Below are 27,870 nucleotides of genomic sequence, written 5' to 3'. Positions count from 1 at the left end.
ATTAAAAACAAAAACCAATTCAGGACATTTGGATATAGGGATTAAAAAGAACCCTAAATTTAACTGTTAATTTGACAGGTGTCACATTAGAATGATTGTTGAGATAATTAGGATCGTTTTATGCCCAAAGTACAAAAGCAAATGAACTGCTTGCAGACTCACGTTTCCTAATTCCAAACCTTGATAGTTATATAGCAGAGTCTGATTATTCTTGTGTTCATTTAATTGTAAACTGACCAGTTTATGTGATAGTGAACAGTCATGTGGAAAGCCTTTATTTCAATTTATATGAACTTCAATAGTCCCACCATATAATAGGGGATCAGTGACTAAACGAAGTGAGCAGGCATACTGCATCCAGGGGGTTTTTATGCTGAGATTACTTGTTCAATTACAGACATAAGATACTACTGCATTTATCAGAGTAGGCTACACTTTAGGGAATTAAAATAAATATGAGATTCTGATCACAGATCTTCTGTACTAGGTTCATTTTGTTCCTGAGGGTGATAGTAACCAAATTTCAAAAAATGAGTCTTCTACTCTTTGCAAGCATGATGATAGATAATCAAATTTATGTTGATCATTTGTTGCAGATACTAATAAAAATATTTTGGCAATAAAAAGGCTGGCTATTTCTGCTAATTTGACTGCCCTTAATGGTATAAGCCATACTGACGGTTTTAGTGAGAAGCTGTTGAATTCTTCATCTGCATTGTCTAAGGTTAATGATACGTTGCAGAAAACAAATGCACTTATAATTGACTCAACAAATGCTGGTAGGTTTGCTGCTTGATTGCTTACTAGAAATGTTACTGCATGCAAGAGTGGGATTAATTTTTAACCTAAAGCATTCTTTATCCTGTTCACATTGAAAGCAGTTTGTACTAGTATACTTGTGATGAGATTTGCTATCTTTTTTGTTTGAAAGTTGACATTTTCAGACTAGCAAGGCTGAATGAAAAATCAGTAAAAAAAATTAAATGTACTTAGTTACATATTTTTTTGTATGTGTATTCATTATTCATTTGCAGTTTAAAACAAGAATAAATAGTTAGCAGAATTGCCCCAAAACTCTTTTTCAGGATATCTCCACTTCTGTTTTGGCAGCAGCATCAGCTGAAAAAAAAGTGAATGAAGTTGAAATCCAGGCTGGTCTGTTATATGGAAGATTGAAACCTCTAAAAATATTGGAGGAGAATTTAAGCAGAAACATCTCTGAAATTAAAGAGCTCATAAACCAGGCTCGTAAACAGGCAGCTTCTGTAAGCATCTAACTTTTTTTGTGTATTCCAGAAAAGAAACTGCTATTTTGTTCCAGGATATATCCTAAATAGTTGCATCATTGTAATAAACTATAACTGTCAAAGTACATATGTTCCCTAAATAGTTGTATCTACTATTACTATGGTAGATAGTGAGGGAGGAAAGGACTTGTATTTTTCTTCCACTTCCATGGCTACCTATGATCTTTCAGTTTCAAAAATGCAGTTTCAAAGAGAACAGGTGCATGCAATGTATGAGACTACTAATTAGTACAAACTACTGATTCTATTGTCAAAGCTTTCAATGGCCTTCCTGCATCTCTCTATTTTCATCCCAGGACATTCTTCATTTCTTTCTAATAAAGGAGACTATTTGTAGCTCAAGTTTGAAATGAGAGGTCGTTGGAACTCTCTGAATTTGGTAGTTTTTTGCAGATTTCATTGTCCAAACTAGGTAACATCATCAGTGCTAAATGATAACTAACAGTGATGATGTTTTCCTAGTTTGGGTAATGAAACATCTGCAAGAAAACAACCAAGTTCAGAGAGCACTAAGGACCCTTCATCAATCCATTCTGCATAGTGCTGTCTTCAACGATTCAAAAATTCCTGTTCCCTCCTAAAACTATCACCTTAGGAACTACCTAATCCATCTGTTCCAGTCTTTTCTCAGAAGCTATACTTTGCATGTGGCTTTTGCTTCAATCAGCTATTTCCCACATCTTAGGGAACATAAGTCCCTAATCAAGTACAACTAACCAAGGTCCTGAAAAAACATGCATTGTTTTCCACTATCTACTATTTCCTCAATATGTTTTGCATTGTAGGATATACAGAGCAGCCTCCACCAGCAACATATAGAAATACCATTCGTGATTTTGGTGAAATATAAAGACGTAAAGAAAGATGCTCCCTCCCATTGGTTTATTTTATTTTTTATTTAATAAATTTATATGCTGCCCATCTTATTGACTCATACATCTGATTAGCAATAGCAACAGCACTTAGACTTAACATACCGCTTCACGGTGCTTTACAGCTTTCTCTAAGCAGTTTATAGAGTCAGCATATTGATTATGTCAAGTATTTTATTCATTAATGGAAATAATATTTCTATGATATCCATTATGTGTCTCTAAATGTATACGTATGGGTGTAAATTATACCTGCATTATGTAAGTTTTTTGTTTTTCCTTTTGTCAGATTAAAGTTGCAGTATCTGTGGAAAAAGACTGTATTCGGGCCTACCAACCCCAGATATTATCTACTAACTACAATACATTAACATTAAATGTTAAAACAATGGAACCTGACAATCTTTTGTTCTATCTGGGTAGCAGTGGTAAAGTAAGTAAAGGATTTTATATCTCAATTCTTCTATAGGCTTGGTACTTTACCAACTATTAGTCCCGAGTTACATTGGGTTTCTACTGAATTATATTATCTGACATCCATACAACAAATAAGTTACATTTCAGTGGTCAATTTCAGTGGTTATAAAAGAGGGTTTTTTGGCCATGTTTATGAGTATAGTGGCAACTTTAATATTTCTTAATATATGAGATAATGAAATAATGTTGCATAATATTTGGGGTTATTATGAAAGGCAAGGGTGCAATCTCTTGCATATTTCAAGTATGTCAGACTTCAGTGGGTCAGTAATAAATATTCTCTTAAATTTAGTATCCTAAATATTCAAACATTAATGATCAGAAAATACGATTCTTAAAACTGGACGTGAAATATGGACTAATTCTCATGAGGCCAGAAGCATGGCCAAATGACAAGATATTATACAAACCATAATTTGATACATCTAAAGATACTTTTTTGCTTTTACATGAAGTAAACTATGATGGTCAGTAGAAATCTATATATAAGGTAATGAAACCCTATTTCCTTTAACCTTTATAGGTGGCAGTAGGTAGCTGTTCAATTGGAAAAAAGAATTTCAATAGTAAATTACGTGAATTTCAAAAAACAATGCTATCTTTTCTTTTCTTTTTGCATTTTTTACCATCACAATTGCTACCAATCAGTTAATTATAATCAATTGTATCTCAATTGGTACAGTTAATTTGGATTGATTTTTATAGTAGTTTATAGTTATGCAATACTAATTTGTTCTTTAACTACATGGCTTGTACTTTATAGTAGAGTTAGAGGTACAGTATGTTCATTTAAATGATTCTGTGGTTAATTAAGCCTATATAATTGTATGTGGTCTTTACATTTTCAAAATGTTTTTTTCTTGAATGCTTCATTTACAAGCAAAATGTCTAACAGTCCCTCACTTCATTTTAAGTTCTTAAAATTGAGTTGGAAAAGTTTAGCACACTTTGTGTATCCTACTGACTTTTCAAATATGACTGTGATCGGCATTAATATTACCTTATATTATTTTTTCCCTGGGCTTTCCAATGTGTTTTTTGTGGTTGGCTACTTTCAGCTGTATAGTATATATCATATTTAAGTTGCTGTATTTGAGATAGCCCACTTCACAGCAGTTTTCCTTCACAAGACCAGAAAGGTAAAGTAAAAATTAAAATGATTGTGATTATAGTTTCTCTTATGGAATCACAATGATTGAGGTTGTTTTAAAAAGATTTTTAAAAACTTTAGAACACTTTTAGACATGTTGGTCCTTTAATATTCACAAACTTTTTCTTAGACTGATTTCATGGCAGTGGAGATGAGACGTGGCAAGGTGGCCTTCTTGTGGGATTTGGGGTCTGGATCAACAAGATTGGAATATCCTGATTTATCTATTAACAACAACAAGTGGCATAGAATACATGCTACAAGGTAAAAAATACTATAGATGTGATACTATCTATGTAGGACATCAGATATCTAGAAAAGGTAAACTGTATTGGGAATAAACAGCTTTTCGCATTTTTAGAATAATAGTTTAATTTATCTGATAAAGGTATTTATCATAAAATGATGTAAGAGATAAACAGATACAAACCAGAGATATATAGATACTATTGGTTTTGTAATTTCAACAGCTAGTTAATACCAAATTTTGAGCACATTCAACAATTTTAAATGTTGAAAGTGATGCCTTAAACCTTTGTAAAATATAAAGTAATCGTTCTGCCTTTTAAAACCCATCTTCATTCTCCCAAATGTAAAAACATATTGACTTTAATGCTGATAAGTCACACATAATCACAGAACCCAATACAGACATAGATATTTTGAGAGCTGTGTGGTACAATAGTTAAGGGGTTGGAGTAGAAGAGAGGAGCCTTTTAATTATCCACAGATAAGAAAGCTCACTGGGCCAATTTCTCTCTCTCAGCCCAGGAGCCTTCATTAAAGAGTTACACTAGAAGCAGGGAGACTGACTACCACAGAAACTCACTTAAATGGCTTTTGCAATTTATGTAGCTTAATGCAATTTGACTCCCAGGTACTTTTTAAGCTGAAAAATATCACCATTATGTCAAGGCTGTGTCAATTCTATGAGATAGACAGACTAAAAAGCATTCATTGTGCAGACCTAAAGTTACTTGTATTAGAATTGGTATCCTCTTGGAATTAAGAAAGAGAGGCAATGCTGTTTGAGGATTTTTTTTATTTTTTTATTATTTTTTTAGACATACAACATAAAATACATCTTTTTAGAGCAAGGATTTGATCCGGTATAAAATAGGTAAAATTACTCACATTCCTCAACCAATTTTGTTCTAAATTTTATCCATTTACATCTTAAAAAAAGAAAAGAAAAAAAGAAAAAAAATCTTATTTTAAACATTTATCATTCTACTATATCGCCCAAAATTCTAAACAATTATTTCCAAATAGACACCATTCCAAATCTTGTTTGAGGAATTTTTGTAAATCATCATTTTTTTGGCTCAGGCTGAAACCTCATCTATCCCTGCAGCCTAGAACAGCTAATTGGCGCCACACCAACCCCCCTCCCTGCCCCTGCTACAATATTTGCTCTATAAGACACACAGACATTTCCACCCACTTTAGGGGTGTGGGGGGAAGTGTGTTTTATAGTCAGAAAAATACGGTAAATCAAATCAGTAAATAACATCTAAATGATAAGGTATTTAGAACAGTTGCCATCAACTATATAAATATTTGCATCTTTTTCTTAAACTGCTATGTGTAACACTAGTTAGCAGATTTAACTATTTTAGTTCCTTCATTATTTTTCTACTTAGGTTTGGAAAAACTGGCACTCTGAGTGTAGAGGAGACTACTTCGCCTCAGAAACCCATCAGAAGAAGTGCCACCTCCCCTGGAACAGCCACTGTGCTAGATGTAAATCCGTCAACTCTAATGTTCATTGGTGGACTTGGAGGACAAATCAAGGTGAACGGTTTACTGTAATATATTGTGATAGTTCAGTTGGTGAATATTAAACATGATTTCCTTTTCACTGTGATGAACCTGTAAGAGCTGTCAAATATTCAGAAATGAAAAGAAAGACATCTATATGAAGGTTGCTTGTTCTTGTAAACCAAAGTCCTTTAAAAAATTGCCAGTGACTATAATTTTAATGTGAGAAATTGCACCATCCTTGTGGAACAAGGGGTGGGCTAGGGGACAAATTCATGAAACTAATTTCAAGACTCAAGTTCCTCTCTTTTGGACATATGTTGTTGCAAACACACACACAGGAACAGACTTTGCAGTATTGTGCTGCAATACTGCCAAAAGCAGCAAGTCCCTGAGGATACCACCGGAGATAGATGAAAGTTATTACATATATGGGGATTAATGATGTTAGTCAATACTAACTTGATTTGAATTAAATACCATTGTCTCATTTTTGCAGTGCGGACTATGGCTACTCAAATGCAGTAGAGTTCCACAGTGGAGCTCAGATAAAACATCGTTCTATTAACTGATTTTGTTTGATCCGATTTTTATATATATATATATAAAAGAGCAGGGAATAATAAATCAAACTTTTTTTTCGATTACCTTTGTAACTGTGTATCTGAAGGAATTTGAAATAGCCAATGCTTATTTTATTTACTGTAAATGTGTTCTGTGTTCTATAGAAATCACCATCAATTAAGGTAACACATTTCAAAGGGTGCATTGGGGAGACATTCCTGAATGGCAGACCAGTGGGACTTTGGAATTTTATGGAAAGAGAAGGCAAGTGCACTGGATGCTTTGGAAGGTGAGAACTAGAAAATAGCTGCTGATATCCATTTTATTTATTTATTTTGTATATCATCATCTGAGGCAATAGATAAAGGAATTTAATTTGGGGCCTACAAGTACCTAGGGTTTGAAAACTATGCCTATGGCCATATGGAGTACTTGAGGCGTTTATAAATCTAATTAGGGTTTCCCTGATCACTATAAAGCAACTTAAAAAAATAAGTGATCTTTCTAATTGTTTGGATCATCTATCACAATCCGGAAGTGAAGAATGCCATGGGACCCTCTAGCTTTCCTTCTGACCTGCCTTGTGAAATAAAGATGAGGCAAGGCATTTCTGTCAAAGCACACTTAGATGGGGAATTTACCTGTTCAGAAGGCAAGCAAATTTGTAGATAGGTTGTAAAAGCATTATTGTACATTCAATTTTTGGGTGATTTTTTTTACAAATGCCTCTATATCATGTTCCATTTTGGGTGCTCCTGGACTTCAATGTTGTTTTCCTGTTTTTAAATTGTTGTAATGATGTCTCTTGAAAATTACCTTCTGGATTTCCTCCGAGCTAAGAGATGATTCAGAGATAATTCTGTAAATGATCATTTTATATCAAAACCAATTTAAAAAAGGCTCGTACCTGTATAAATATGTTTTAACCAGCAGAGGGAGATAGATGATTATTTTATAAATCTGTTTTGCAGAATCCTAATAAACAGTAGAGTTATGGCTACTGATAATAGAGTATTCTCCTTTAAATTGCTGAAGACACTATAAAAAGGTTTATTATATTGCTTTTTAAATGTGACCATTTTACTGATGTGGTGAAAATATTTGAAATTCATATATTGCCTTCTTTCCTGAAAAAGGAAAATAATATATTAGAAAGTTTCATATATACATTTAAATCAGACTTCAAAAGGTAAATCACTTCTACTTGTATATACTTTTAAACTGTCTTTAATTAATTTAATACAATTTTACCAAAATTTAGATGTACATTAAATTACATCAAATTAATTTTGTCCTGATCATTTGCACTACTTTTATTCCTAGGCTAAAAAAGCAGTTCAGCAATTTTACACATAGATTCAGTTGATGCCTATTTTGACTGTTGCTAAATTGGATTTTCATTACAGAGTATAGTTATGTAGAGTTCTGTGAGCAAAATGCATCTTGTTAAGAACTTAGTTATATCCTGCCAGTCTCAATCTTCCGTTTTTTTGTTTTCTCTAGCCCACAGTATGAAGATCCTTCATTTCATTTTGATGGCAGTGGATATTCAGTGGTGGAGAAAGCACTTCGCTCCACTGTGACCCAGATAATTGTATTTTTCAACACTTTTTCAACTAACGGACTCTTAGTATACCTGGCTTCCAATGGCACAGTAAGATCATCCCAATTTAACAAAAAAGATATAATCAGTTCCATAATCTTTTATGGTATTTATGGTATTTTTTGATAAGTAACTAAATAAAAATGAATAAATTCATCCCTATGCCTAACAATCAGCTATTTATTTATTTATTAGATTTTTATCTTGCCTTTATTACTTTATAAGTCATTTAAGGCAATGAACATACTCCTTCCTCCTCCCCTTTATTTTCCCTACAATAACCCTGTGAGGTGGGTGGGTCTAAGAGAGAGCGACTGATCCAAAGTTACCCAGTTAGCTTTCATGCCTAATGCCTTATAAGAATGGCATACCTGTGCAGTGTTACATGCATAGCATTCTCATAAAAATGAGTGGGATTTGATTGTCCAGTAATTTGGATGTTGTTGACCCCATGTGGACATTGCTATAGTGAACACTCAAAAATAAATTACATAAATTACATTGTATGATAGATTAGCTAAACTATCGTTGAATCTGTCATGACTTATAATAGAGAGTTAGTAGCTTTTACTAAATCTCAGCTCCTCATTTTCAGAATAGAATTAATAATACAGAATTTGTATCAAGATAATATATGTGACACATTCTGATTTTCAAATGAAATACATTTGATTTCATATAATACAACTAATAATATAATAATACAACTGTTAGAAGTTTCCAAGGTTATTTTACTTGTTGTATAGTTGAATAGTTACAGCATTGAATGTGGTGCATTTCCCTAACTTTTGTTTCTTTTTCTGCAGAAGGATTTTTTGTCTCTGGAGCTTGTTGATGGCAGAATTAAAGTAACTGTTGATCTTGGTTCAGGTCCCCTTACACTTAAAACAGAAAACCGGTACAATAATGGAACATGGTATAAACTTTCATTCAGCCGAAACAAAAAGGAAGGTAAAATATGTTAGCTCAATCCAGACGTAGTTGAGTGTGTTTGTCCTTGACGTTGATTTTAATTATAAAATTTAAATCATAGGACTATCAAAATTAGACACAATCCCTTTATTACTTTGATTGAAGAATCAGAGGTGGCACCATGTTTTCACTGAAATTGAAGAATTAGAAGTGGCACGTTCTACCTTAAAAAGCACATAGCAGAACTGACCTGCTTCATCTAATTTTTCACTTCAAAACGATGGTTTCTGCACATACAAGAAAGTTTTGAAAATTAAAATGAACAGGGGTTTTTTGTTGCTTTTTGGTAGAAGTTCGATTTGAATGGTTTATTCAAATACTACCAGTATCTGATAGTTTACAAGTCCGATAGCATTTTAAAAAAAATCAACTGAAAATTCGGCAGAAAGGTGAATTAAGATGATGGTCTTTAATGGATTCTGTATGAGCTTCTAGTATTTGGGAATTATCTTAATTAGACGAAACATCTTTATATCAGTTTAACAATGAATGAGATGAAGCTGAAAAAAGCAAGACATTTATAAAGCAAAATGATTCCATCTCAAGACTTGGTTGGTTATCTTGAAGCAAAAAAAAAAAAGATTGAAATTGTCACTTTTCTAACAATTACCTGATAAAACTGGGTGGATATTAAATAATGTGGCATTTTTCTAAAATTTTGAGATCATATCATATTGGGTTAGCCGAAAACCATTTCTCCTAAAATAAATCTTCTTTGTACATATTTATAATACTTTCAATTGTCGAATAACGAAGGGTAGATTGTTTTCTTGCTATTTTGTTTAAATTGAAATGTGTTGTAAATGTACTGTCTGAAATAACATGAATATAATATGCTTCATATTTCTACTATATGAGAGTGGGGTTTAAATGATTTTAATGACTAACAAAACAATGTATTGTTAGTTACATTTTCTGCACTGTTTGTTTAAATAGAAATTCCTGAATTCCTACAAACTGTTCCTATTTGCTTACCTTAGATATTTCTTTTATCTTTCAGGAATTTTGGCAGTCATGGATGCTTACAGCCTCAATTCTAAAGAAATCAAGCAAGGAGAATCCCCTGGTGTAGCCTCTGACCTGAATCGTTCTGATAAAGACCCAATTTACATTGGAGGATTACCAAGATCAAGGACAGTAAGGTACAATTAAGCATGTTCAAGGGAAATCCTTAAGAGTAGGAAATACGTACTTTCAAACACAGATTTTGAGTGAAGGCTCTGAACAAAGAATATCCACTATACTGTGAGGGTTTTTAAAAAACTTGCTTACAATTCTCCACTTTCATGTTTAATATGGAGCGTACACTCACTCTTTTGATCAGAGATTTCTTAAGGCATGAGGAAAAAGAATGCATGGAGGGGAAATGAGATATCCATGCCATCTGATAGCTTTCATTTCTGTCTCTTTGTATTAGATTGGAAAGAGAGACTATAACAACAGTAATTGCCTGAGCACCTGCCACCCTGATTACATAGATCAAAGTTCCCCATTGGTTGAGATACTAACTTTATCAGCCACTCTTACTTCAGACCTTCCCTATAAACATCAGAAAATTGGATGGGGAAGAGGAGGGGAAGGGCCATACTTTGTGGTTCATTTGCTTTCCTTCCCTGATACCTAAAGAGACTTCTCTTAGTTTCAAACAACAACAAAAAGTACAAACACCTAATGACAGTTTTACTCATCAGTCGTAAAAATTCATTATAGAAATTTAGAACACAAGGACTGCCAACATCAAATGGAAAGAAAAGCTGCCTATTGTGCTTTGTATTTTTTTGAATTATTGTTATATTTTGTAATTGATGTAGTCTCTGAGTATTGTTGGAAAAGTGTTGATTTGTCAGAAGATAATTACGCAGTGATTCCATCCTGACTTTTATGAAGAATTCAGTATTTTGTTCAATTTTAACAGCACAGTATTTTCCTTTATTAGGAAAGGGGTTCAAAGCAGAACGTTCGTGGGATGCATGAAGAACTTGGAAATATCCCGATCTACTTTTGACTTGCTTAAAAATTCATATGGTGTGAGAAAAGGCTGTATCCTAGAGGTAAGACATACTAAACATACCAGCAGTTCTGTTCACTAGATTTAAACTGTTTGCTACTGAAAATTAATTAATCATACATGTTGACTTTATAATGACTAGTATGTTGAGTGTTAAATAATCAAAAGCTCTATTTTTTTGTTTTTTTTATTTAGAGTGATGTATTAACTGATTGTTTCTTTCCTTTTGCAATCTAGCCTATACGCAGTGCTAGTATCTTACATAATGGTTACATTGAGTTGCCACCCAAACCCCTTTTGGTGGAATCTGAATTTATGGCTACTTTTGCTACAAAGAACTCCAGTGGAATCATTCTTGTGGGGCTTAGCAAAGGTGAAGCAAAACGAAGACGCCGGCAAGTCCATCTTGTGAGTACCCAGTCACCTTTAATTTTATACTTTTAGTTATTTCTGGAATGGATCTTGACTAATCTCTAAAAGTGAAGCAGGGTATGATTGAGGTAATACTTGGGCTGGAGACCACCAGGGCTGCTGTCTAGCTTGGAAAAAATCACAGACTATCCAGGAAGAAGGCAGTGGCAAGCCAGTTCTGCATTATTGCCAAGAAATTACAAGCCTGTGAAGTCACTAGACCTTGAGTTCAATTCAGAGGAAATACAGATGTTTATCATCAGCTGTTACTCCATTAAAGGTTAGGGTGGCATAAAAGAAATAAGGATGCTCACATAAGTGAGTGCTTCTGTTTGAATTCTGCAAATAAAATTGGGTTGGTCGGTACAATAAACATGTAAAGTTTGAGAACATTTTGAGACAATGACAGTTTCTCTTTTCTGTTAAAAATGGATTGAGTAGAAGAGTGCGCATCACTATGGTAAGCAGGTAGTCTTTGCCCTACAGCCATTTGTTCAGTGACTTTTTGAAGTTAGGTCTCTACCGACTGGTTGCAGCAACCTGCAATCATGTGACTGCAACCTTCCCTGCCAACTTCCAGAAAGTCCAATGGGGAAGCTAGCAGGGAAGGTCACAAATTGCTGGTGTAAGTCTCCTCCACCTATGCTTCCTGCCTGAGTCCCTCTGTGTCATACTGCATCACTCACTTGTGCACCCCTGCACATCTTTCCCATTCACCACTATATCTTTATACATCCACCTTGTGCTGCCTGCATACCCTCCCTGATAAGTCACTCTCTCTGACTTATATCCGAGTGGCTCTCAGTTTGGGGTTCGTTGGCTCAGGGAGAATTGCCACCTCTGGTCTTGGATGGGATGCACAGGCCCTGGGCATAATCTGAGGGTTTTCAGTGCTCAAAGAGAAGGTGGCGGTTGTGGCCAAGAGGGACTTTGCGCAACTGCAGGTTGCGAGCCAGTTACGCCCTTTCCTGGACCAACAATCCCTACTCACAGTAACTCATGCCCTAGTTACTTCCCATCTTGACTATTGCAATGCACTCTACATGGGGCTGCCCTTGAAGAGCATCCGGAAGCTCCAGTTGGTGCAAAATGCAGCGGCCAGCATGGTTTTGTGCAAACCCCGGCGTGCACATGTATCACCTTTCCTGTGGGAACTGCATTGGCTGCCGATTTGCTTCTGGGTGCAATTCAAGGTGCTGGTTGTCACCTTTAAAGCCCTTCATGGTTTGGGTCCAGGTTATCTGAGGGACCGTTTCTTGCCGATCACATCTACCCGACCCATCAGAGCAGGGAGACAGGGAATGTTGCGGGTCCCATCCCCAAGGGAGATACACCTAGTGGGACCCAGAAGAAGGGCCTTTTCTGTGGTGGCTATTCTCTCTGGGGCATCATTCCCCCAGAGATTAGAATGGCCCCCACTCCACACTCTTCCAGAAGGCGCTGAATACCTGTCAGCGGACCTGGGGAAGCCAGAGCAGGATGGAGCCCATTAAATGACTCATGTGAGGTGCTGTCGCTGGGGCAGGGGGTGATTTTATTACATTAATTTATTGTATGACTCTTCTTTTATTGTTTTTATATGAGGTTTTATATTCTGTAAACTGCCTTGAGTCGCCATGTGCAAATGGACGGCAATATAATAAATAAAATAAAATCCTCCCCGACCTACAACCTTGTATAACCTCCCTGACCCTTGCTACATTTTCCTGACCCTTGTTGTATTGTGTCCTCTACTTTGGTTGTGGGAAAGTGGCAGGAAGTTTCCCTGCCGAATGACAATGGGATTTGGATAACAACGGCAATTTGGGACTACAAGGATAAATGCGTTTGCATTTATCACCATATCACTTAGCGAATTCTAGTTCCAATTGCTGTCATAGGTTGAGGCTTACCTGTACAGTTTTATGTCAAACCCTTTCTCCAAAAAATAAAACAATAAAATAAAATAAAATTCCAAGGCAGACAGAGGAAGAAAGAGAGATGTCCTTCCCCTCTCCTCCCCTTTCCACATTTTAACAGGCCTAGCAATAATGGAACTTTTCTTCCCCCCCTATTCCTTGTAGCCCTTTTTCTCCATCATGCTAGTGAATGGTCACTTGGCTGTGCAAGTCCTTGCTGGTGACCGAGCAAGTGCAAAAAGGGTCCTGGTTAAATCTACTAATGGAACTTACAGTGATGGAAAAGAACATTCAGTTATCCTCACTCGGAATAAGAGGTACAAGCTGAAGTAGTAATTTAATTCCCACTTAATGCTACCTACTATGTTGTCTAAGGAACTAACATTATTTCAGAAAAATAATCACATATTTTCCTGTTGTTCAGGGTAGTTCAGTTTCCTGTGTTAATTATATTTTGTGTCTGGGTACTGATTAAAATGTGTGTGATTATTCCCTTTATAATTTGTAGATGCTTTGACTTCCAAAGGGAATGTTACCAAATATTTGTAGAACATAAAAATACATAATTAACTTTAAGATGTCTACACTAAGAAGCCTTCAGGTCTTATGTATTTTTTAAAAAAAGCCTACAAGAGAAATTAATTAGAAAGTCATTAGAAAGTCTGATGTCTCACAGTAGCAAGTCTCTAACACATGTTGGAGAACCAAATTTATGCTCTAGTTATTCAGGGTGGATTGCAAAATTTACTTGATTTCTCTTCCTTGAAATTATTCTCTTGAAAAAATTGTTACAGACTTGTATTTCTCTCTGTTTTTTCCCCACTTCTTTTGCTGCACAGAGTAATAAGTGTACAAGTGGATGAAAGTAAACCTGAAGAAATTAGACTTGGGCTCATGGCAGAAAGCAGATCAATTAATATATCAATACTCTTCATTGGTGGAATTCCTGCTGGAGAAAGCATTTCAGGATTAATGATGATGGATTCTTTCTATGGTTGTATAGCTAATGTGATATTTAACACACAGTAAGTTAAAATTAGTTTCCATGCATGGGAAATTTCTTATTTCACCTTATACTATTATTCTCAGTCATCCTGGTTGTCCCAAAGATACTTTTTCCAAAAGCCAATAGAATTTTCTTGGGTTTTTTTCTGTGAAAACTCTTCCAAGAAGCTTCTTTAGTTCTAAAGAATATATATTTTATATAAGTTATTTTATTAACTAATGGATAAAAAGTTACATTTTTTTAAAAAATAACCTTTACTTCGGTTTTACTATACTATCTCCAGAAGGATTCCTTTATTGGAGGGCATCATTTACTGTTTTTACCATGATATGATAGTTCTGCATTTTTTAAATCAATATCTTCTCTGCCAAATGTCAGAGAAGCTTAAACTAAAACCACTTAACAGGCATGGAAGAATCCAGAAACTCTGATCCAGTGTTTTATGTAGAAAAGCCAAGAACCATTATTAAAGAATTCCAAATAATGCTGAGTATCAAGTGCCAGTCTATTTATAGTGAAACAGTGTTTGAATTCTTGTTTCCCTTTTTCCTGTCTAAAATGCAATTGGCTGGCTGGTCCCTTCTTTTAGGCAGAAGGTCTGATTTCCATGTCTTTTGCTTTATTAATGGACAGATTTGATTTTAAATTATTCTCCTTTGTCCATATATAGAACTTATTTTCACACCAAATATATCTGATTTTATTAGTTGTTCAGTGGAGAAAATGTCATATTTAGCTGGATAATTTTTGGTCTACAGACATTGAGACTATTCTGTAACTATTGACTACAATAGAAGATGTCACTTATATGGAACATGATAGCAAATAAGATCCATAGATATATAACATGGAAATCATGGACTTGCACAGTGTTGGATTGGAGTAAACATGATAATTCTTTAGAATTTCACATCAAAGATATGTGAGAAAAGTAGTTGGCATTTGATAAATAGTTTTGTGTTCTTAGTTTTCAGCTTATGCCTGAAAAATAATTCATGTTTCTTGTGATTTGTTTCTTCTTTCCTTCCCTTCCTTTAAAAAAAAAAATACAGATTTCTGGATTTCACCACTGCAGTAAGGTATGAAGGTGTTGATATGGACAGCTGCTTTCTTTCAGAGAAATCTAAGCCTGCTATTCAACCAGTAGACTTTGAAATCCGATCTGAAACACAGATGCTGCCAAGTTCTTTAAAGTCTTTTTCACAGACTAAGGAAGTATGTTATGATGGTTATATCTGTGCTTATGATCATAATGAAGCAAAACTAAGCTGGGAATGATTTTTTTTTCCTGTTTTCCAATTTCAGTTTCATAATTCACCTCTTCACCATAGGTAAATCATAAAGCCACCACTTTGTTATGGGTTCTTTTAACTATGCCCCAATTTGGTGGATTCAAGACACAAAAGAGTTAACAACAACACAAGTGCCTAGACAACACACACAAGCACACATAGTACTCACACACTATTACTCACTATTCTCTACTACTCATTCTTCTCCACTATTGCTCATGCTCCTTGTGAGTACTGCTAGAAAAAAAAATAGTTTCTCACTGCTTTCTGCTACTTTAGGTTACTTTTCTTCATTACAAACAACACACATACCTCCCCACCTCCATTGTTTCACAATAATCCTTTTATAGGCAGCTTTGCTGTACTGCTACTGGGGAGACAGCTTAAAGAGAAGGAAAGAAAGCAGCACAGGTGCTGGCAATTTTCTGGGCAGCCTGCTCTCTCACAGGGCAATTTATTAAATACATGGGAAAGTAATCCTATTAACCATATTTAATTAACTCATTTACTTTTCATTAAGTATACACATAAATAAAATCAATTTTATTTTATTTTTATTTGGTTTTTACTCGTGATTTCTGGATATTAGTGTGTGTTTTTGCAACTGTAATACTGGATCAATAAGTATCATTGTATATAAAGTTAGATATGTATAATTTCAATTGTGTATCATTATAAACATAGATGTAAAAATGATAGAAGCTGTACTCAGTTCTGCTGCAGATTGTCTTGAATGTAGGTCTAGTTTTGCTTTTAAACATGAGGATATTTCACAAATTCAGTTCTTTTGATCATCAAAATGAGGAAGTACCACAGTGCTGATCTCTAACCTAGTATCCTACAAAAACAATGGAACATAATTTCCTTATTTCCAATTAGTATGGCTTATTACTGGAATTGAAGGAAGCAAGATAACTATTTTGGTGTAGTGGTTAAGGCACCAGGCTATATACCAGGAGCCTGTGAGTTCTAGTCCCGCTTTAGGTATGAAAACTGACTGGGTGACTTAGAGCCAGTCCTTCTGTCTGTCTGTCTGTGAGTTCAACCCACCTCACAGGAAAGACATGAAAATGGTCCGTTGTCCTTAAAAAAATAAAATAAAGCTACCACAGTTGCCTGAACAGATGAAAATCAGGCTTGTGTTGTCTTGGATTATGATAATTTGAACATGAATTTTGTATGTCGTCAATATTTAATAAAACAAGAGAATGAATATTGGATGGAGAATTAGTTCATTTACTTCAGTTCTTCTATTTACAGAAACAGTGTGCAGAAAGTGGAGAGCTGAAGTACATTTCCAATGCCCATCAGTTTGGTGTTACCAGAAACAGTCATTTAATGCTACTTTTCAATCAGTCTACAGTAAGAAAAAAGTAGGTATATCTTAAATTATTGTATAGAATTGCTACATGTGAGATAGAATATGTGCAGCTAGATGTGCAGCTAGAAAACATGAAGTTAAGCAATAACAATTCAGAGAATTACACTATGTGGCACTGTTAAATTCCATTCATTCTTGTATTGTTATCTATAGCCACATAACAAGTACCTATTTTTCATTCATTTTTTAAAATGCTTTTCCTGCTCCTACATACATATGCAGTAGTAGGATAGTTTTCTGAACATTAAAGATTGGGGGTTGTGCAGACCCTGAAAATAATTGAGATTGTTCCTTGTCAGTCATATGTAGAGTAGATATTATTAAACTAGATAAAACTAACATTAAACACTTCATTTAAAAATAGCCAAAAAAAGTTCACTGATCTTTCTCATAGCTATTTTTAAAAGTTATTTCCCATTACAATAGACAAAATTTTAAGTGTAAATTGGAATGTTAGCAGTTTACTATAACTCCTTTTCCTTAGTTTCTGCCTATACTATTTTCTTTCCAATGGATTTCTTCATGGGTAATAGCTTCCTAGAATTTCTGTATTATTCTACAATAATTATTCGCCTACTATAACACTCAGAAAATGAAAGTAGATTTCATTTATGACTACTCCAGTTAATGTTAGGGGAATTTCCCATTAGAGGGAACTAGAAACCGGTGGATAGTTGCCAGTATTATCTGCGATGCCACTCCAGGGGATCTGCCAAGCTTCCTGAATAGCATGGATGATATTATTTAGAGTCGGAGGAAGAAGGATCACAGAATATTTGAACCAAAGATCCTTGCAGGATCTACTTTCATTAAGATTGTGAAAGTAGTCTTGCATCACTTTTCCATAAACTCTGCCCTTGGTATTTGTTTGCAGTATAATAAGCCACACAATAAAGTGATGGGCAACAACACAACACAGCTTTCATCAATTGGTTTATCTTGCTTCTTGTGAATGCCTCTCTCTGAACATAGCAATAGCAATATACCACTTCACAGTGCTTTACAGTCCTCTGTAAGTGTTTCACAGAGTCAGCATGTTGCTGTTGTGGCCCCGCCCTCTGAGCCTGTCCCATCGGAGGAAGAAAGCTCCGAGCATGAGGAAGAGGAGTCAGCCAGGCCTCCCTCTCCAGGCCCCTCCCCTCTGGCACTGTCTCAGGTGCCGGCCGAGGGAGAGGAGATTAGCAGGGAGACAGGTGGCTCGGATGAGAGCGGAGGAGAAACATCATTCCTGGACGCACGCCTCCGAAGGCGTGATAAACAATTGCAGCAGCTCAGGAGGCGTGCTAGGGATTAGAACTGAGTTACTGGACCACACCCCAGAGACTATATAATAGAGGGTGGTGGCCAGTGATCCCTGTGACGAACAAAAGTAAACCTTGGATAGTCACTAAAGCCTCGTCCGGAACTGCTGAGAGAAATTATTCTGATTGGACTTTTTGTACGCTAAGTATCTTATCTTTCTGTTTTGTGGAAATAAACGCACTTGGCAGACGGTGTGTAAATCGCTGCCAAGTTGGAGATAAGACCTGGGTGTGTGCCAAAGTGTTTCCTTAACCCTCGGCTGGCTGTGTTTGTGTGTGTGTGTGGATGGGGACAGATCAGTTGCCCCCAACAATCTAGGACTTCATTTTACCAACCTGGGAAGGAATGATGGAAGGCTGAATCAACCTTGAGCTGGTGAGGATCGAACTGCTGGCAGTGAGATGAATTAGCTTGCAATACTGCATTCTAACCACTGCACCATCACGGCTCCTCAACATGCTTGAATGACAACAACAATTTATTAAACTTGCATGCCACCTGACTCTCAACAACTCTGGGTAGCTCACAACAGTTCAGCCTAGAATATTTATTGAACTTAACATTATTTTCTGTCTTTAAAAAGAAAGCCGCGCCCTTTCTTCTGTCAGTTAGAGGGTTTTTATTGAATCTACCGTGCCAACTGCCGTCAGGATGGGATCTACAGGATTTCCACTTTTATTGCCACCTCTACAGGCCCTTAGGGGCCTCTGGCAGAAAGAAATCAGTCATGGAATGCAGAGCCCTGCTTTCATTTGGCTGTCTCGCCATGGCATCAAACCGGAAGAAAGACAGTATTTTCAATGGTATTCATAGGATGCATTGAAATGTCCAAACTTTGATCAGTTCCATATCTTATTTTGTAGGTTTTCTGTCCAATTAAGAGTCAGGACCCTTGCTTCTAGTGGACTAATATATTACACAGCACATCAGAAGCAAGTTGATTATGCAGTCCTTCAACTACAAGAAGGAAAGCTTCGTTTTTCATTTGATCTTGGAAAAGGACAGTCAATAGTTTCTCATGGAGCAGTGATCAGCGATGGAAAATGGCATACGGTACATTTCTTAAATTCTTATATTCAACTGCCCAGATACATAAATGTTTTGGTACATTAAATTCCCAAGCGAGGGAGGGGGATTTTATTAGGTACACAATAGTTTTTGCATTTGACCTATTTGGTTGATGTATTTATAAGCCTAAACAATTGTGAAATAAGAATAAAAAATTCTGGTCACAGATAAATACATGGAATACTATTCTTAGTTGCATGTTTCTTAACTATGAATAACTGCTCACAAATAATGTGTCTTATCTTACAGGTGCAAACAGATTATGCTAAGAGGAAAGGTGTAATCATAGTTGATGGGCAGGCAATTGAAGCTGTCAATGTTTCAGGTGACGGAAACACCTTGGATGTGGATGGGAAATTGTACTTGGGGGGTCTACCCTTAGGTTACCTCACAAAGAACGTTAGAAATGTAAGGACTTTACTTTCTTATTGATCCTTTGTGTGCCAGGTATGCAAACATATCATACTATATTTCATATCAATGTTCCGCTGATCCAAGGAAAAGCTGTGACTCCACCAGGATATGAAGTTTTTGTAGGGTGGTGTGTTTTGTATATAGAACAGCTCACATCAGCTCTTGTGAAGATAATTTTGCATCTCCTCTGGTGGGCAACTGGTTATTTCCATTGATAGGACTTGTGCCATATTCAGGCTCCTTTTCTTTCCCTCCTTAATGTTGTCTTGCTCAATCCAAGGGATTTCCCTATATACACCCTTTTGCAAACACAGCAAGGCACCAGACAGAAGGGGCAGAAGATTGCTAGCCTCCCGATTCATTGCCCTCTGCCATTAGCCAAGTTGAGAGGATAGGAGTGAGCTCTGAACTGTTCAGATGAGTCTCAAAAGCTAGAATTGAGGGCAATTTTGCCAGTTCAAAATTAATTGGTAGAGTTGTGAAGTGTAAATAGTGGTTGTTATTAGTTGTGTGGAAGTTTCATAGGAAGGATAGGAATTGTTGTTTACCATGAGCTGTCAAGTGATAACATACAGAATGAATTAAGAACTGAATTCCCTCTGTAATATATTTGAATTGACTCAGGATAATGCTGATAATAGATTTGTATTATACATGCTATTTTGGTATTTTATAATTGCTTATCCACATTTGATCTGAAACATTCCAGTTCCTCTGTTTGCATTTTACTTCAAATAACAAGACTATTTTTTTTTTACTAAATTTGTTAAAAGATATCAAACATGTCTGTATCTGAAACAGCATGTTCAGCTCCTCCAGTAACCATAATAAGCAGGCTCATGGTCACAGCCATAACAATAGCAGTATTAAATTGCACACTATGGAAAGAAACTATTTTAAGCTGGAAAACAGATGGATTTCCCAACATTTTTTAAAAAATAAAACAACTCTTGTAAGTCGGATTTTGATCTCCACAGCGGTAGTGGAAAAGAGCAGAATTAACCTTTTGCTGCGCTGTTTTTCTGTCCTAAATCGTCTCCTTATTCCAAATAGCTATTCAGATTTACGACAGAAAAAAGCATTGTTGTTTGGATTGCATCTGTTTTCCCCACAAGGAGTTCCAGACAGATGACAGCAAGACTCAGACTGACAGGGCAAGGTCAGGAGGAAAGCATAGAAAAATGGCTGGGTTGATGACCCCTGATCACAGATTTTCTGTATCCTATCTTATTTCTATCATAAAATGCAAAAGTGTACCTACTGTATTTGTTATAGTTCAGCTCTCTTTCCCCCCCCCATCTAAGATTTCCCATTCTGTTCCTTGTTTTTTTAAAAAAATATTCCTGTGAAATTATTTTTAATCTATAGCAGCATAAGGTAAAGGTAAAGGTTCCCCTCGCACATATATGCTAGTCGTTCCCGACTCTAGGGGGCAGTGCTCATCTCAGTTTCAAAGCCGAAGAGCCAGCGCTGTCCGAAGATGTCTCCATGGTCATGTGGCTGGCATGACTAAACACCAAAGGCACATGGAATGTTGTTACCTCCCCACCAAAGGTGGTCCATATTTTTGTACTTGCATTTTTTACATGCTTTCGAACTGCTAGGTTGACAAAAGTTGGGACAAGTAACAGGAGCTCACCCCGTTATACAGCATTAGGGATTCGAACTGCTAAACTGCCGACCTTTCGATAGACAATCTCACTGTCTTAGCCACTGAGCCACCGCGTCCCTATAGCAGCATAAAGATAAGCAAAAAAAGAATATAAGGGAATATCCAGTCTGCCCTGAACCTTTGTATAAGGGATAGATTTTAATCCTTTGCTCTCTACCTCAGGGATCCCGTCTCTGGGCTGCACCCCACTACCGGCCCATGGCCTACTCAGAATTGGATCGTGCGAGTGGCTGGCTGGAGTGCGTGCACACATGCTGCTCAACTTGCGCAAGCAGTGGGCCAGCAGGCAATCGCACAATTTGAGCTGCATGTTCCCCTCTCCCCTGCCCCCATCTAGGCCACCAAGCCGCAATGGGACCTATGTGAAAACAAAAAGCTATATAAAATGATGTGTAAATTTACCACAAAGTTTGAGTGACTTCCTCTAATAGATGTCTGAATTTCTCAATGACTAATCATTATAAAGTAGCAAGGCTCTCAATGATATATCTGTGACAGATGTCTGCATTATACAGATTTTCTATAGCAATGGTTCTTAATCTTGGAAACAGACGATTATGCTGGCTGGGGAATTTTAGGGAATTCTAGGAGTTGAAGTCCACAAGTCTTGAGGTTGCTAAGATTCAGAAATACTGTTCTATAGGAGTAACTACACTACCAAATTGTCTTTGCAGATTACTCACAGCATTCCTGCATGCATTAGTGAAGTAACCATTAATAGTAAGCAATTAGATAGTCCGGTCTCAATTTTTGCTGTGAATAAATGCTATGCTGCAATCCAGAAAGGAACTTACTTTGATGGAAGTGGTTTTGCTGCCTTTGGTAAGTAAAGTATTATTTTATCCCCCACCCCCCGCCCCAAATATGTGTAAAATGAAATATAAAAAATATCCAGTAACATTAAATGTTTTCCTCTTGTTTTCCTCTTGTTCTTTTATTTCCAATTCTGAGTTATTGTAGCTGCTGGTAGTGGGTAAGAATCATAAAATAATTTCCCTTGCTCAGAAATAGTATGGCTTCACTGAAGAACAAGGAAATCTCTGTATTGCAGACAACTTCTGTTTCCAATAAAGCCAACCCACTTGTCTAGTTCAAGGAGAGACTTAAAGTGAGCACACATTCCCACCTAGATAGCTATGTTTTTTACAGTAACTTTCATGTATAAAAGATAAGTAGGAAATTCTTTAAAATGGAGGCCTATTCAGTTTCTGTAAACTGCTAACTGAAGTGTCATTTAGACACAGATTTAGTTTTGAAGTTGGTGGTTATGTAATTTTTTGCAGATGGTTCAATAAACTCTTATTTTTAGTGGTTTTGCTAATTTTATTTTTCATTGTATTTATCTCTTACGTCTTGTTTTGGTCAAGTGGTCATTTGATTGGTCTGTTCATTTGGTCAGGATCCTTTCCTTTCCTATTTGTGTAGGAAAAGGCAAGCATTGTCTTTGGAGCACAAACCAAGATATATTAGATTTATGGTTTCCATGCAACATATGGACACCATGCAATATGGATGCCTTTAATTAATATGGATTAGACCTGCAATATAATATATTATTTTATTCTAAACCTTTTCTCAAAATTCTTTGGATCTACTGATAATGTCAGTTATAGACAACAATTCTCTAACTTCATAAATTTCATTCTTTCTTTTGTAGTTAGGGAAGGCTATAAAGTCAGATCTGAAGTTAACATTACATTTGAATTCCGTACGAATGTTGTGAATGGAGTTCTTCTTGGAATCAGTAACGCTAAAATAGATGCCATTGGGCTGGAGATTGTAAATGGGAAGGTAGGTTCTGAAATGGATATACTGCAATATATTTATCCTAATAAATCTTAAGCGGTACCTAAACTGATGGATCTGAATATATATAAGAAAGTTACGTATGCAACTTTTGAGAGAAAAGCTGGGGTAATTATTAATATATAATAATGATTCTGGAATTAATGTTTTCATGATCTCTGTGAAACATATCTGGCTATCCTTCAGGAATAGAATTTTGTATTCTGAAAACTAGCTTTATATTATTAAGACAGTTACAATTTGCTATTTATAGATATTATACATAGGAAAAAAGGAATGTTATACTAGAAGAAACAGTTCAATTGGTGATGTGAGAGAGCTCTGAAATAAAATTATGAAATAGATGAAATGATAAAAAAACCAATTTGAAGACAAATGCCTAAGATTTTACAAATATATTTATTATTTTGGCTTGTGTGAAAAGTTCAGTGGTTAAAATAAAAGAAATTGGGGGGGGGGGAATCAAAGTGCTCCCAGACCAACATTAGGAATAGTTGTTTGAAAAAAAAACAGATTTTTTTTTTTGCTTTAATTTATATGCCGCCCTTCTCCGGAGATTCAGGGCGGCTTACAATGCGTTAAGCAATAGCCTTCATACTTTTGTATATTTATACAAAGTCAGCTTATTGCCCCCACAATCTGGGTCCTCATTTCACCTACCTTTGAAAGGATGGAAGGCTGAGTCAACCTTGATGTTTATTTTTGCATGAACCATACTCCAAAAATAATCAGCCTACATACATCAAGATATCACTGTTCCCTAAAGTATCAAAGGGAGCTTCCACATTTCCCCCTTTTCAGAATCCCTTTATTATGAAAGTTGGTCCAAACTATAGTTAACCATTTTAATCAATTGCTGGACAGCAGAATCTAACATTAAAGTTTTCAGGGAAGATACATAGTCAGTATTCGTCTCTTAAACCTTGTCTATACTTTACCATTATACTTAGAAATGTACCTATCATAAGTTATCAAGGGGATGGTGGAGGAGGAGAAATGACTATAATGTAAAACAAATCTTTCAGAATTGAAATAGAAATAGGGTACATTAAATTAGTTGTTTCTTGGCAAAATGCAAAGCTAAGAAAGACATATTAAATGAACATTGATTTAATAATTACCCACTCTCACAGCAGTTCTGAAAATGTATTGGGTTAAAAGAACCATCTTCTATCCTTACTCCATTTGGCTGTTCAGTTGTGATTTATTTTGTTTTTGTAGATTTTATTCAATGTCAATAATGGAGCTGGAAGAATAACGGCTTCCTATGAACCAAAAGGAATGTCTAATCTGTGTGATGGACAGTGGCATAAAGTGGAGGCTAAGAAAAACAAGCATCATATTGCTCTAACAGTTGATGGAAATGTGGTTCAGACTGATAATCCACATGTTCATTCAACCTCTGCAGATACAAATAATCCCATTTATGTTGGAGGGTATCCTGGTATGTAATTCACATTCAAAGCAAAGCAGAAGATAATCTTAACTTAATCTTGACTTGTTGCATATTTTTCTAAGTAACTAATGTAGAAATAGTAAACCACATAAAGTTAATTCTCTGAAACATGAAGCCTATTAAAACACCAGTGTTCATTTACCTAAGTGTTTTGGTTGCGGTTTTGTTCCTTTTCTTACAGCTTTATACCTCAGGCCCCCAGAAAATCTGTCTGAACACAATCCTGGGCTCAGACATCCATCTAGCCCTTAAGAACTATTTATTCATTGATTTAATAATAATATAATAATTACTCTTACGGTTACAGACCAGCATTTTCATTCATTGATTTTATGATCAACAAGATTCCCTTTATTGCATGAAGCTACCATATGCAAATTAGATTGATTGAAAGAATTACTGCATGCTCTAACTTGACAATTTATCTTCAATTATTGCTTTCAAGATGTACATTCAGTCTCATCCACACAGTAAACATGTCTTCTGTGTTCTTTCATTTGTTTTCCAGCTGACATAAAACAAAATTGCTTGACCACTAAGAATTCCTTCCAAGGGTGTTTGAGAAACTTTATGCTGATTAAAGCCCAGCAAGCAAATTTCTTAGACTTCAGTGAAGCCTTTGACCTGCGTGGAGTTTTTCCACATTCCTGCCCTGCAGCCTGACTACTAAATGGGAAGAAAAATGTTCCATTTTAAGAGGCTTTGTCTATCAACTCTTAATGAAAAAGGAATGCTTTTAATGATAATACTGATTTAAGCGATTTCCCTCTTACTTTCCAGCTCAAGAAAAATATGTTTTTAGCTAGAACATCTACACATTTTTAAAAATAAAAAAAAATTAACTACATTTGCTGAATCTGTTTTTTATGGTTGATGGAAGATTTTTAAAATCAGTATTTACAATAAATCTTTTGTTAATTATTTAACCTTTATTACTTTGGCGTATATGGGTCCATTTATAATAAATATGTAATATAAGGCCCTAGTCAACAAACATATTCTTTCATGCCGTGTGTGGATTTTAAGTATGAAAAGTAATATAGCATACATTTAGAGATGAATTAGTAGAAAGCTCATTTTCAACAAATTTTGCTCATAACTTTCTTTTATCCCTAATTACTGCTAAAATTGCTGCAGCTAAAATAGAAGCTGAAGGCTAACCTCAAATACATTTTCTCTAACACATTTAGCAAAACACAGGTAACTACTGACAAAATCTTTATTGATGCTACCACTGATATTTAGCATTGGGGAAGAAATTAAAATGTGGTATAAATTGGAATAGTTATATAAAAGTGATGGCAAGTTTTCCTAATTTTGTTATCAGCCCAGAATTACAAAAATGTAACAAAATACATAACATTATGTATACATGTTATGTATACATAACAAACTACATTAATATATTTAATATATTAATGATTTTTATATGAAAATAGATGCAGCAATTGAATGGAATTAACTTTGGGTTTAAGGGGAGGAAAAACCTGAACCAAATCAAACATACCAGATTCATTTTTTTTCATAGTCTTAATTTGCATACAAAATAATTCAGATGAAATTTGAAAGTTTAAAGACTGGGTACAGAACATAAGTTTTGTGGGCTATTAAATAATGCTTATTTTCTACGAAGACTGCAAAATGTTCTGAAATTGGGGGGGGGAGCTTGAGTTTTGTTCTTATTTTGGGGCAAAATGCAGACATTTTATTTCATGTTCTTTTTTACTGCTTGGGCCTTAATGTTATGTTTCTCCAGAGTTGCAGAATTAGAGAATGCTTCAAGCAAAAAGGGATTCATATTTTTAGAACTGTTTTAGAATAAGAAAGGGAACGTTGACTGCCCAGTCAATCTATTTATTATGGTTTTAATTGTTTGCATGCTTAACTCTGGGCTTGGACACTAAGGAATACCAGGCCTGGCTAATGTTTCAACCAGAGACCACCAGGATCCCAAGGCCATAAACTAGATTAAAAACATATCCAAGACAAAGAGACACAGGCTATTTTAATATTGTTGCTAAGGAAACTGTATGTATGTGATTTAACTTTTGAGAAAGTTTGTGTCTTGCATGTATGTATGCCCATCTATGTTCTCTGCACTGAAGCATCGGTCTCAAAAAGGAAGGCAATGTGCAAAAGTGTGCTTGGATTGTTTGTCAACTGCTGTTTTGTATGCAGGCAGGATGGTAAAAGCAAAATGTGTGCACTCCATATGTGCATTTGGAAAAAGCCTCAAGGTCATGTACAGAGGACTGGTTGCTGGGGTTTTTTTTGTAGTTAATTTATTTGTGGTCTGGGTTAATTTTTTAAAATCTTCTTTAAATCATCCTATTTACTTTCCCTCCCCCACACATAGCACATATCCTAACTGCACCTAATTCCGTGGTGGTTCATTGTTTAAATCCGCTGTTTTCAAAGGAATAACACACACAAGATTCTGAAGTTTCATTGGAACATAAAATGCTTGATCGTGCTAGTAACTGTTCTTTGAGCAGATCTAACTTGTTCCAAGTACAAAACATTTGTTTACTGTTTGTGTGACTGCTCTCTATATTGTATGGTAGGCATTAACACTGGGGTTCCACTAGTTCTCTATTCTTCCAGATAAGATTTTGTAGATCAGTTTGAAATACTTAATCTCGTAAAATGGTCTGAACTACTGTATTGATAAGTGTGGGACACAGTAGATGTTCGAACGTTGCTCTGCAGTCATCAAAACAAAAAGGTATCACATAAGGGAGAAGACTAAACAATAATTACTCTTTGGCATATGTTTTTCTCTGCATGAAGAGCAACTTATCAAATCAGAGTACAGGCCTATTTCTGGCACAAATATAAGGAACAAATAGCATTACTTATATTATTGACCTAGTTTCTTAAGAATAAGTGGGATTTATAACAGTTTACTAAATGTTATGCAAAATATATGTTTATATAGCACTTTATTTTAATAGATTAATGGAGTGTATCATTAATAAATTTACTTTTAGACTATATTTTAATGTAGGATTCAATGAAATATATTAGTGGTTCAATTAATAGTGGTTCATGTTTAACATGGATTAAATACATATAGGTTAATTCTTTCTAAAACCTTTGCATTCAGTGACAATGTCTGCATTCAAACTATGAAATATAGGCAATGGAAACAAACACTAAATTACTTGACTCAGCAGAGTACTGTTACTAGAAAAGCATTTTAAAGACTTTTAAAAGGGATACCTTTTTTATATTCACTTCAAATTGCTTTGAGTAGAATAACAATAAAACTGAACACCTCTGTGTGTCTTTTCACATAGTACATTTAGATTTTATTCCGCATATTCAACATTGGCTAACTTCCAGATTTAGCCTTGAAAAGACACAAGAACCTCGAGGGTGAATGATTAGTCTTTAACTATGATGGTAGTTTTAGCAATTTAGAAGAGAGCAAACATCCAGAATATTAAG

General features: G+C 35.5%; 1 protein-coding gene across 1 annotated transcript in view; it reads left to right on the top strand.

Annotated features, from left to right (window-relative positions):
- LAMA1 (laminin subunit alpha 1) overlaps window positions 1-25,192 on the top strand; it is an 88,647-nt gene extending 63,455 nt beyond the window's left edge. Inside the window, exons 43-63 of the mRNA XM_070940992.1 lie at window positions 597-779; window positions 1,111-1,265; window positions 2,469-2,612; window positions 3,937-4,070; window positions 5,450-5,600; window positions 6,296-6,420; window positions 7,635-7,785; window positions 8,541-8,685; window positions 9,707-9,848; window positions 10,643-10,757; window positions 10,952-11,122; window positions 13,189-13,340; window positions 13,863-14,048; window positions 15,082-15,244; window positions 16,582-16,694; window positions 18,868-19,057; window positions 19,322-19,480; window positions 21,833-21,980; window positions 22,816-22,949; window positions 24,186-24,408; window positions 24,929-25,192. Coding sequence (XP_070797093.1) covers window positions 597-779; window positions 1,111-1,265; window positions 2,469-2,612; window positions 3,937-4,070; window positions 5,450-5,600; window positions 6,296-6,420; window positions 7,635-7,785; window positions 8,541-8,685; window positions 9,707-9,848; window positions 10,643-10,757; window positions 10,952-11,122; window positions 13,189-13,340; window positions 13,863-14,048; window positions 15,082-15,244; window positions 16,582-16,694; window positions 18,868-19,057; window positions 19,322-19,480; window positions 21,833-21,980; window positions 22,816-22,949; window positions 24,186-24,408; window positions 24,929-25,083 — 3,239 coding nt within the window. The 3' untranslated portion in view covers window positions 25,084-25,192. The remainder of the gene's footprint in view (window positions 1-596; window positions 780-1,110; window positions 1,266-2,468; window positions 2,613-3,936; window positions 4,071-5,449; window positions 5,601-6,295; window positions 6,421-7,634; window positions 7,786-8,540; window positions 8,686-9,706; window positions 9,849-10,642; window positions 10,758-10,951; window positions 11,123-13,188; window positions 13,341-13,862; window positions 14,049-15,081; window positions 15,245-16,581; window positions 16,695-18,867; window positions 19,058-19,321; window positions 19,481-21,832; window positions 21,981-22,815; window positions 22,950-24,185; window positions 24,409-24,928) is intronic.
- The last annotated feature ends 2,678 nt before the right edge of the window (window positions 25,193-27,870 follow it).

The sequence above is a fragment of the Pituophis catenifer genome, unplaced genomic scaffold (assembly GCF_029215685.1).
Source record: "Pituophis catenifer annectens isolate HBS135680 unplaced genomic scaffold, rPitCat1.0.hap2 SCAF_3, whole genome shotgun sequence".
In the NCBI taxonomy this organism is placed as follows: Eukaryota; Metazoa; Chordata; class Lepidosauria; order Squamata; family Colubridae; genus Pituophis; species Pituophis catenifer.
This window is presented reverse-complemented; position numbering and strand designations above follow the sequence as displayed.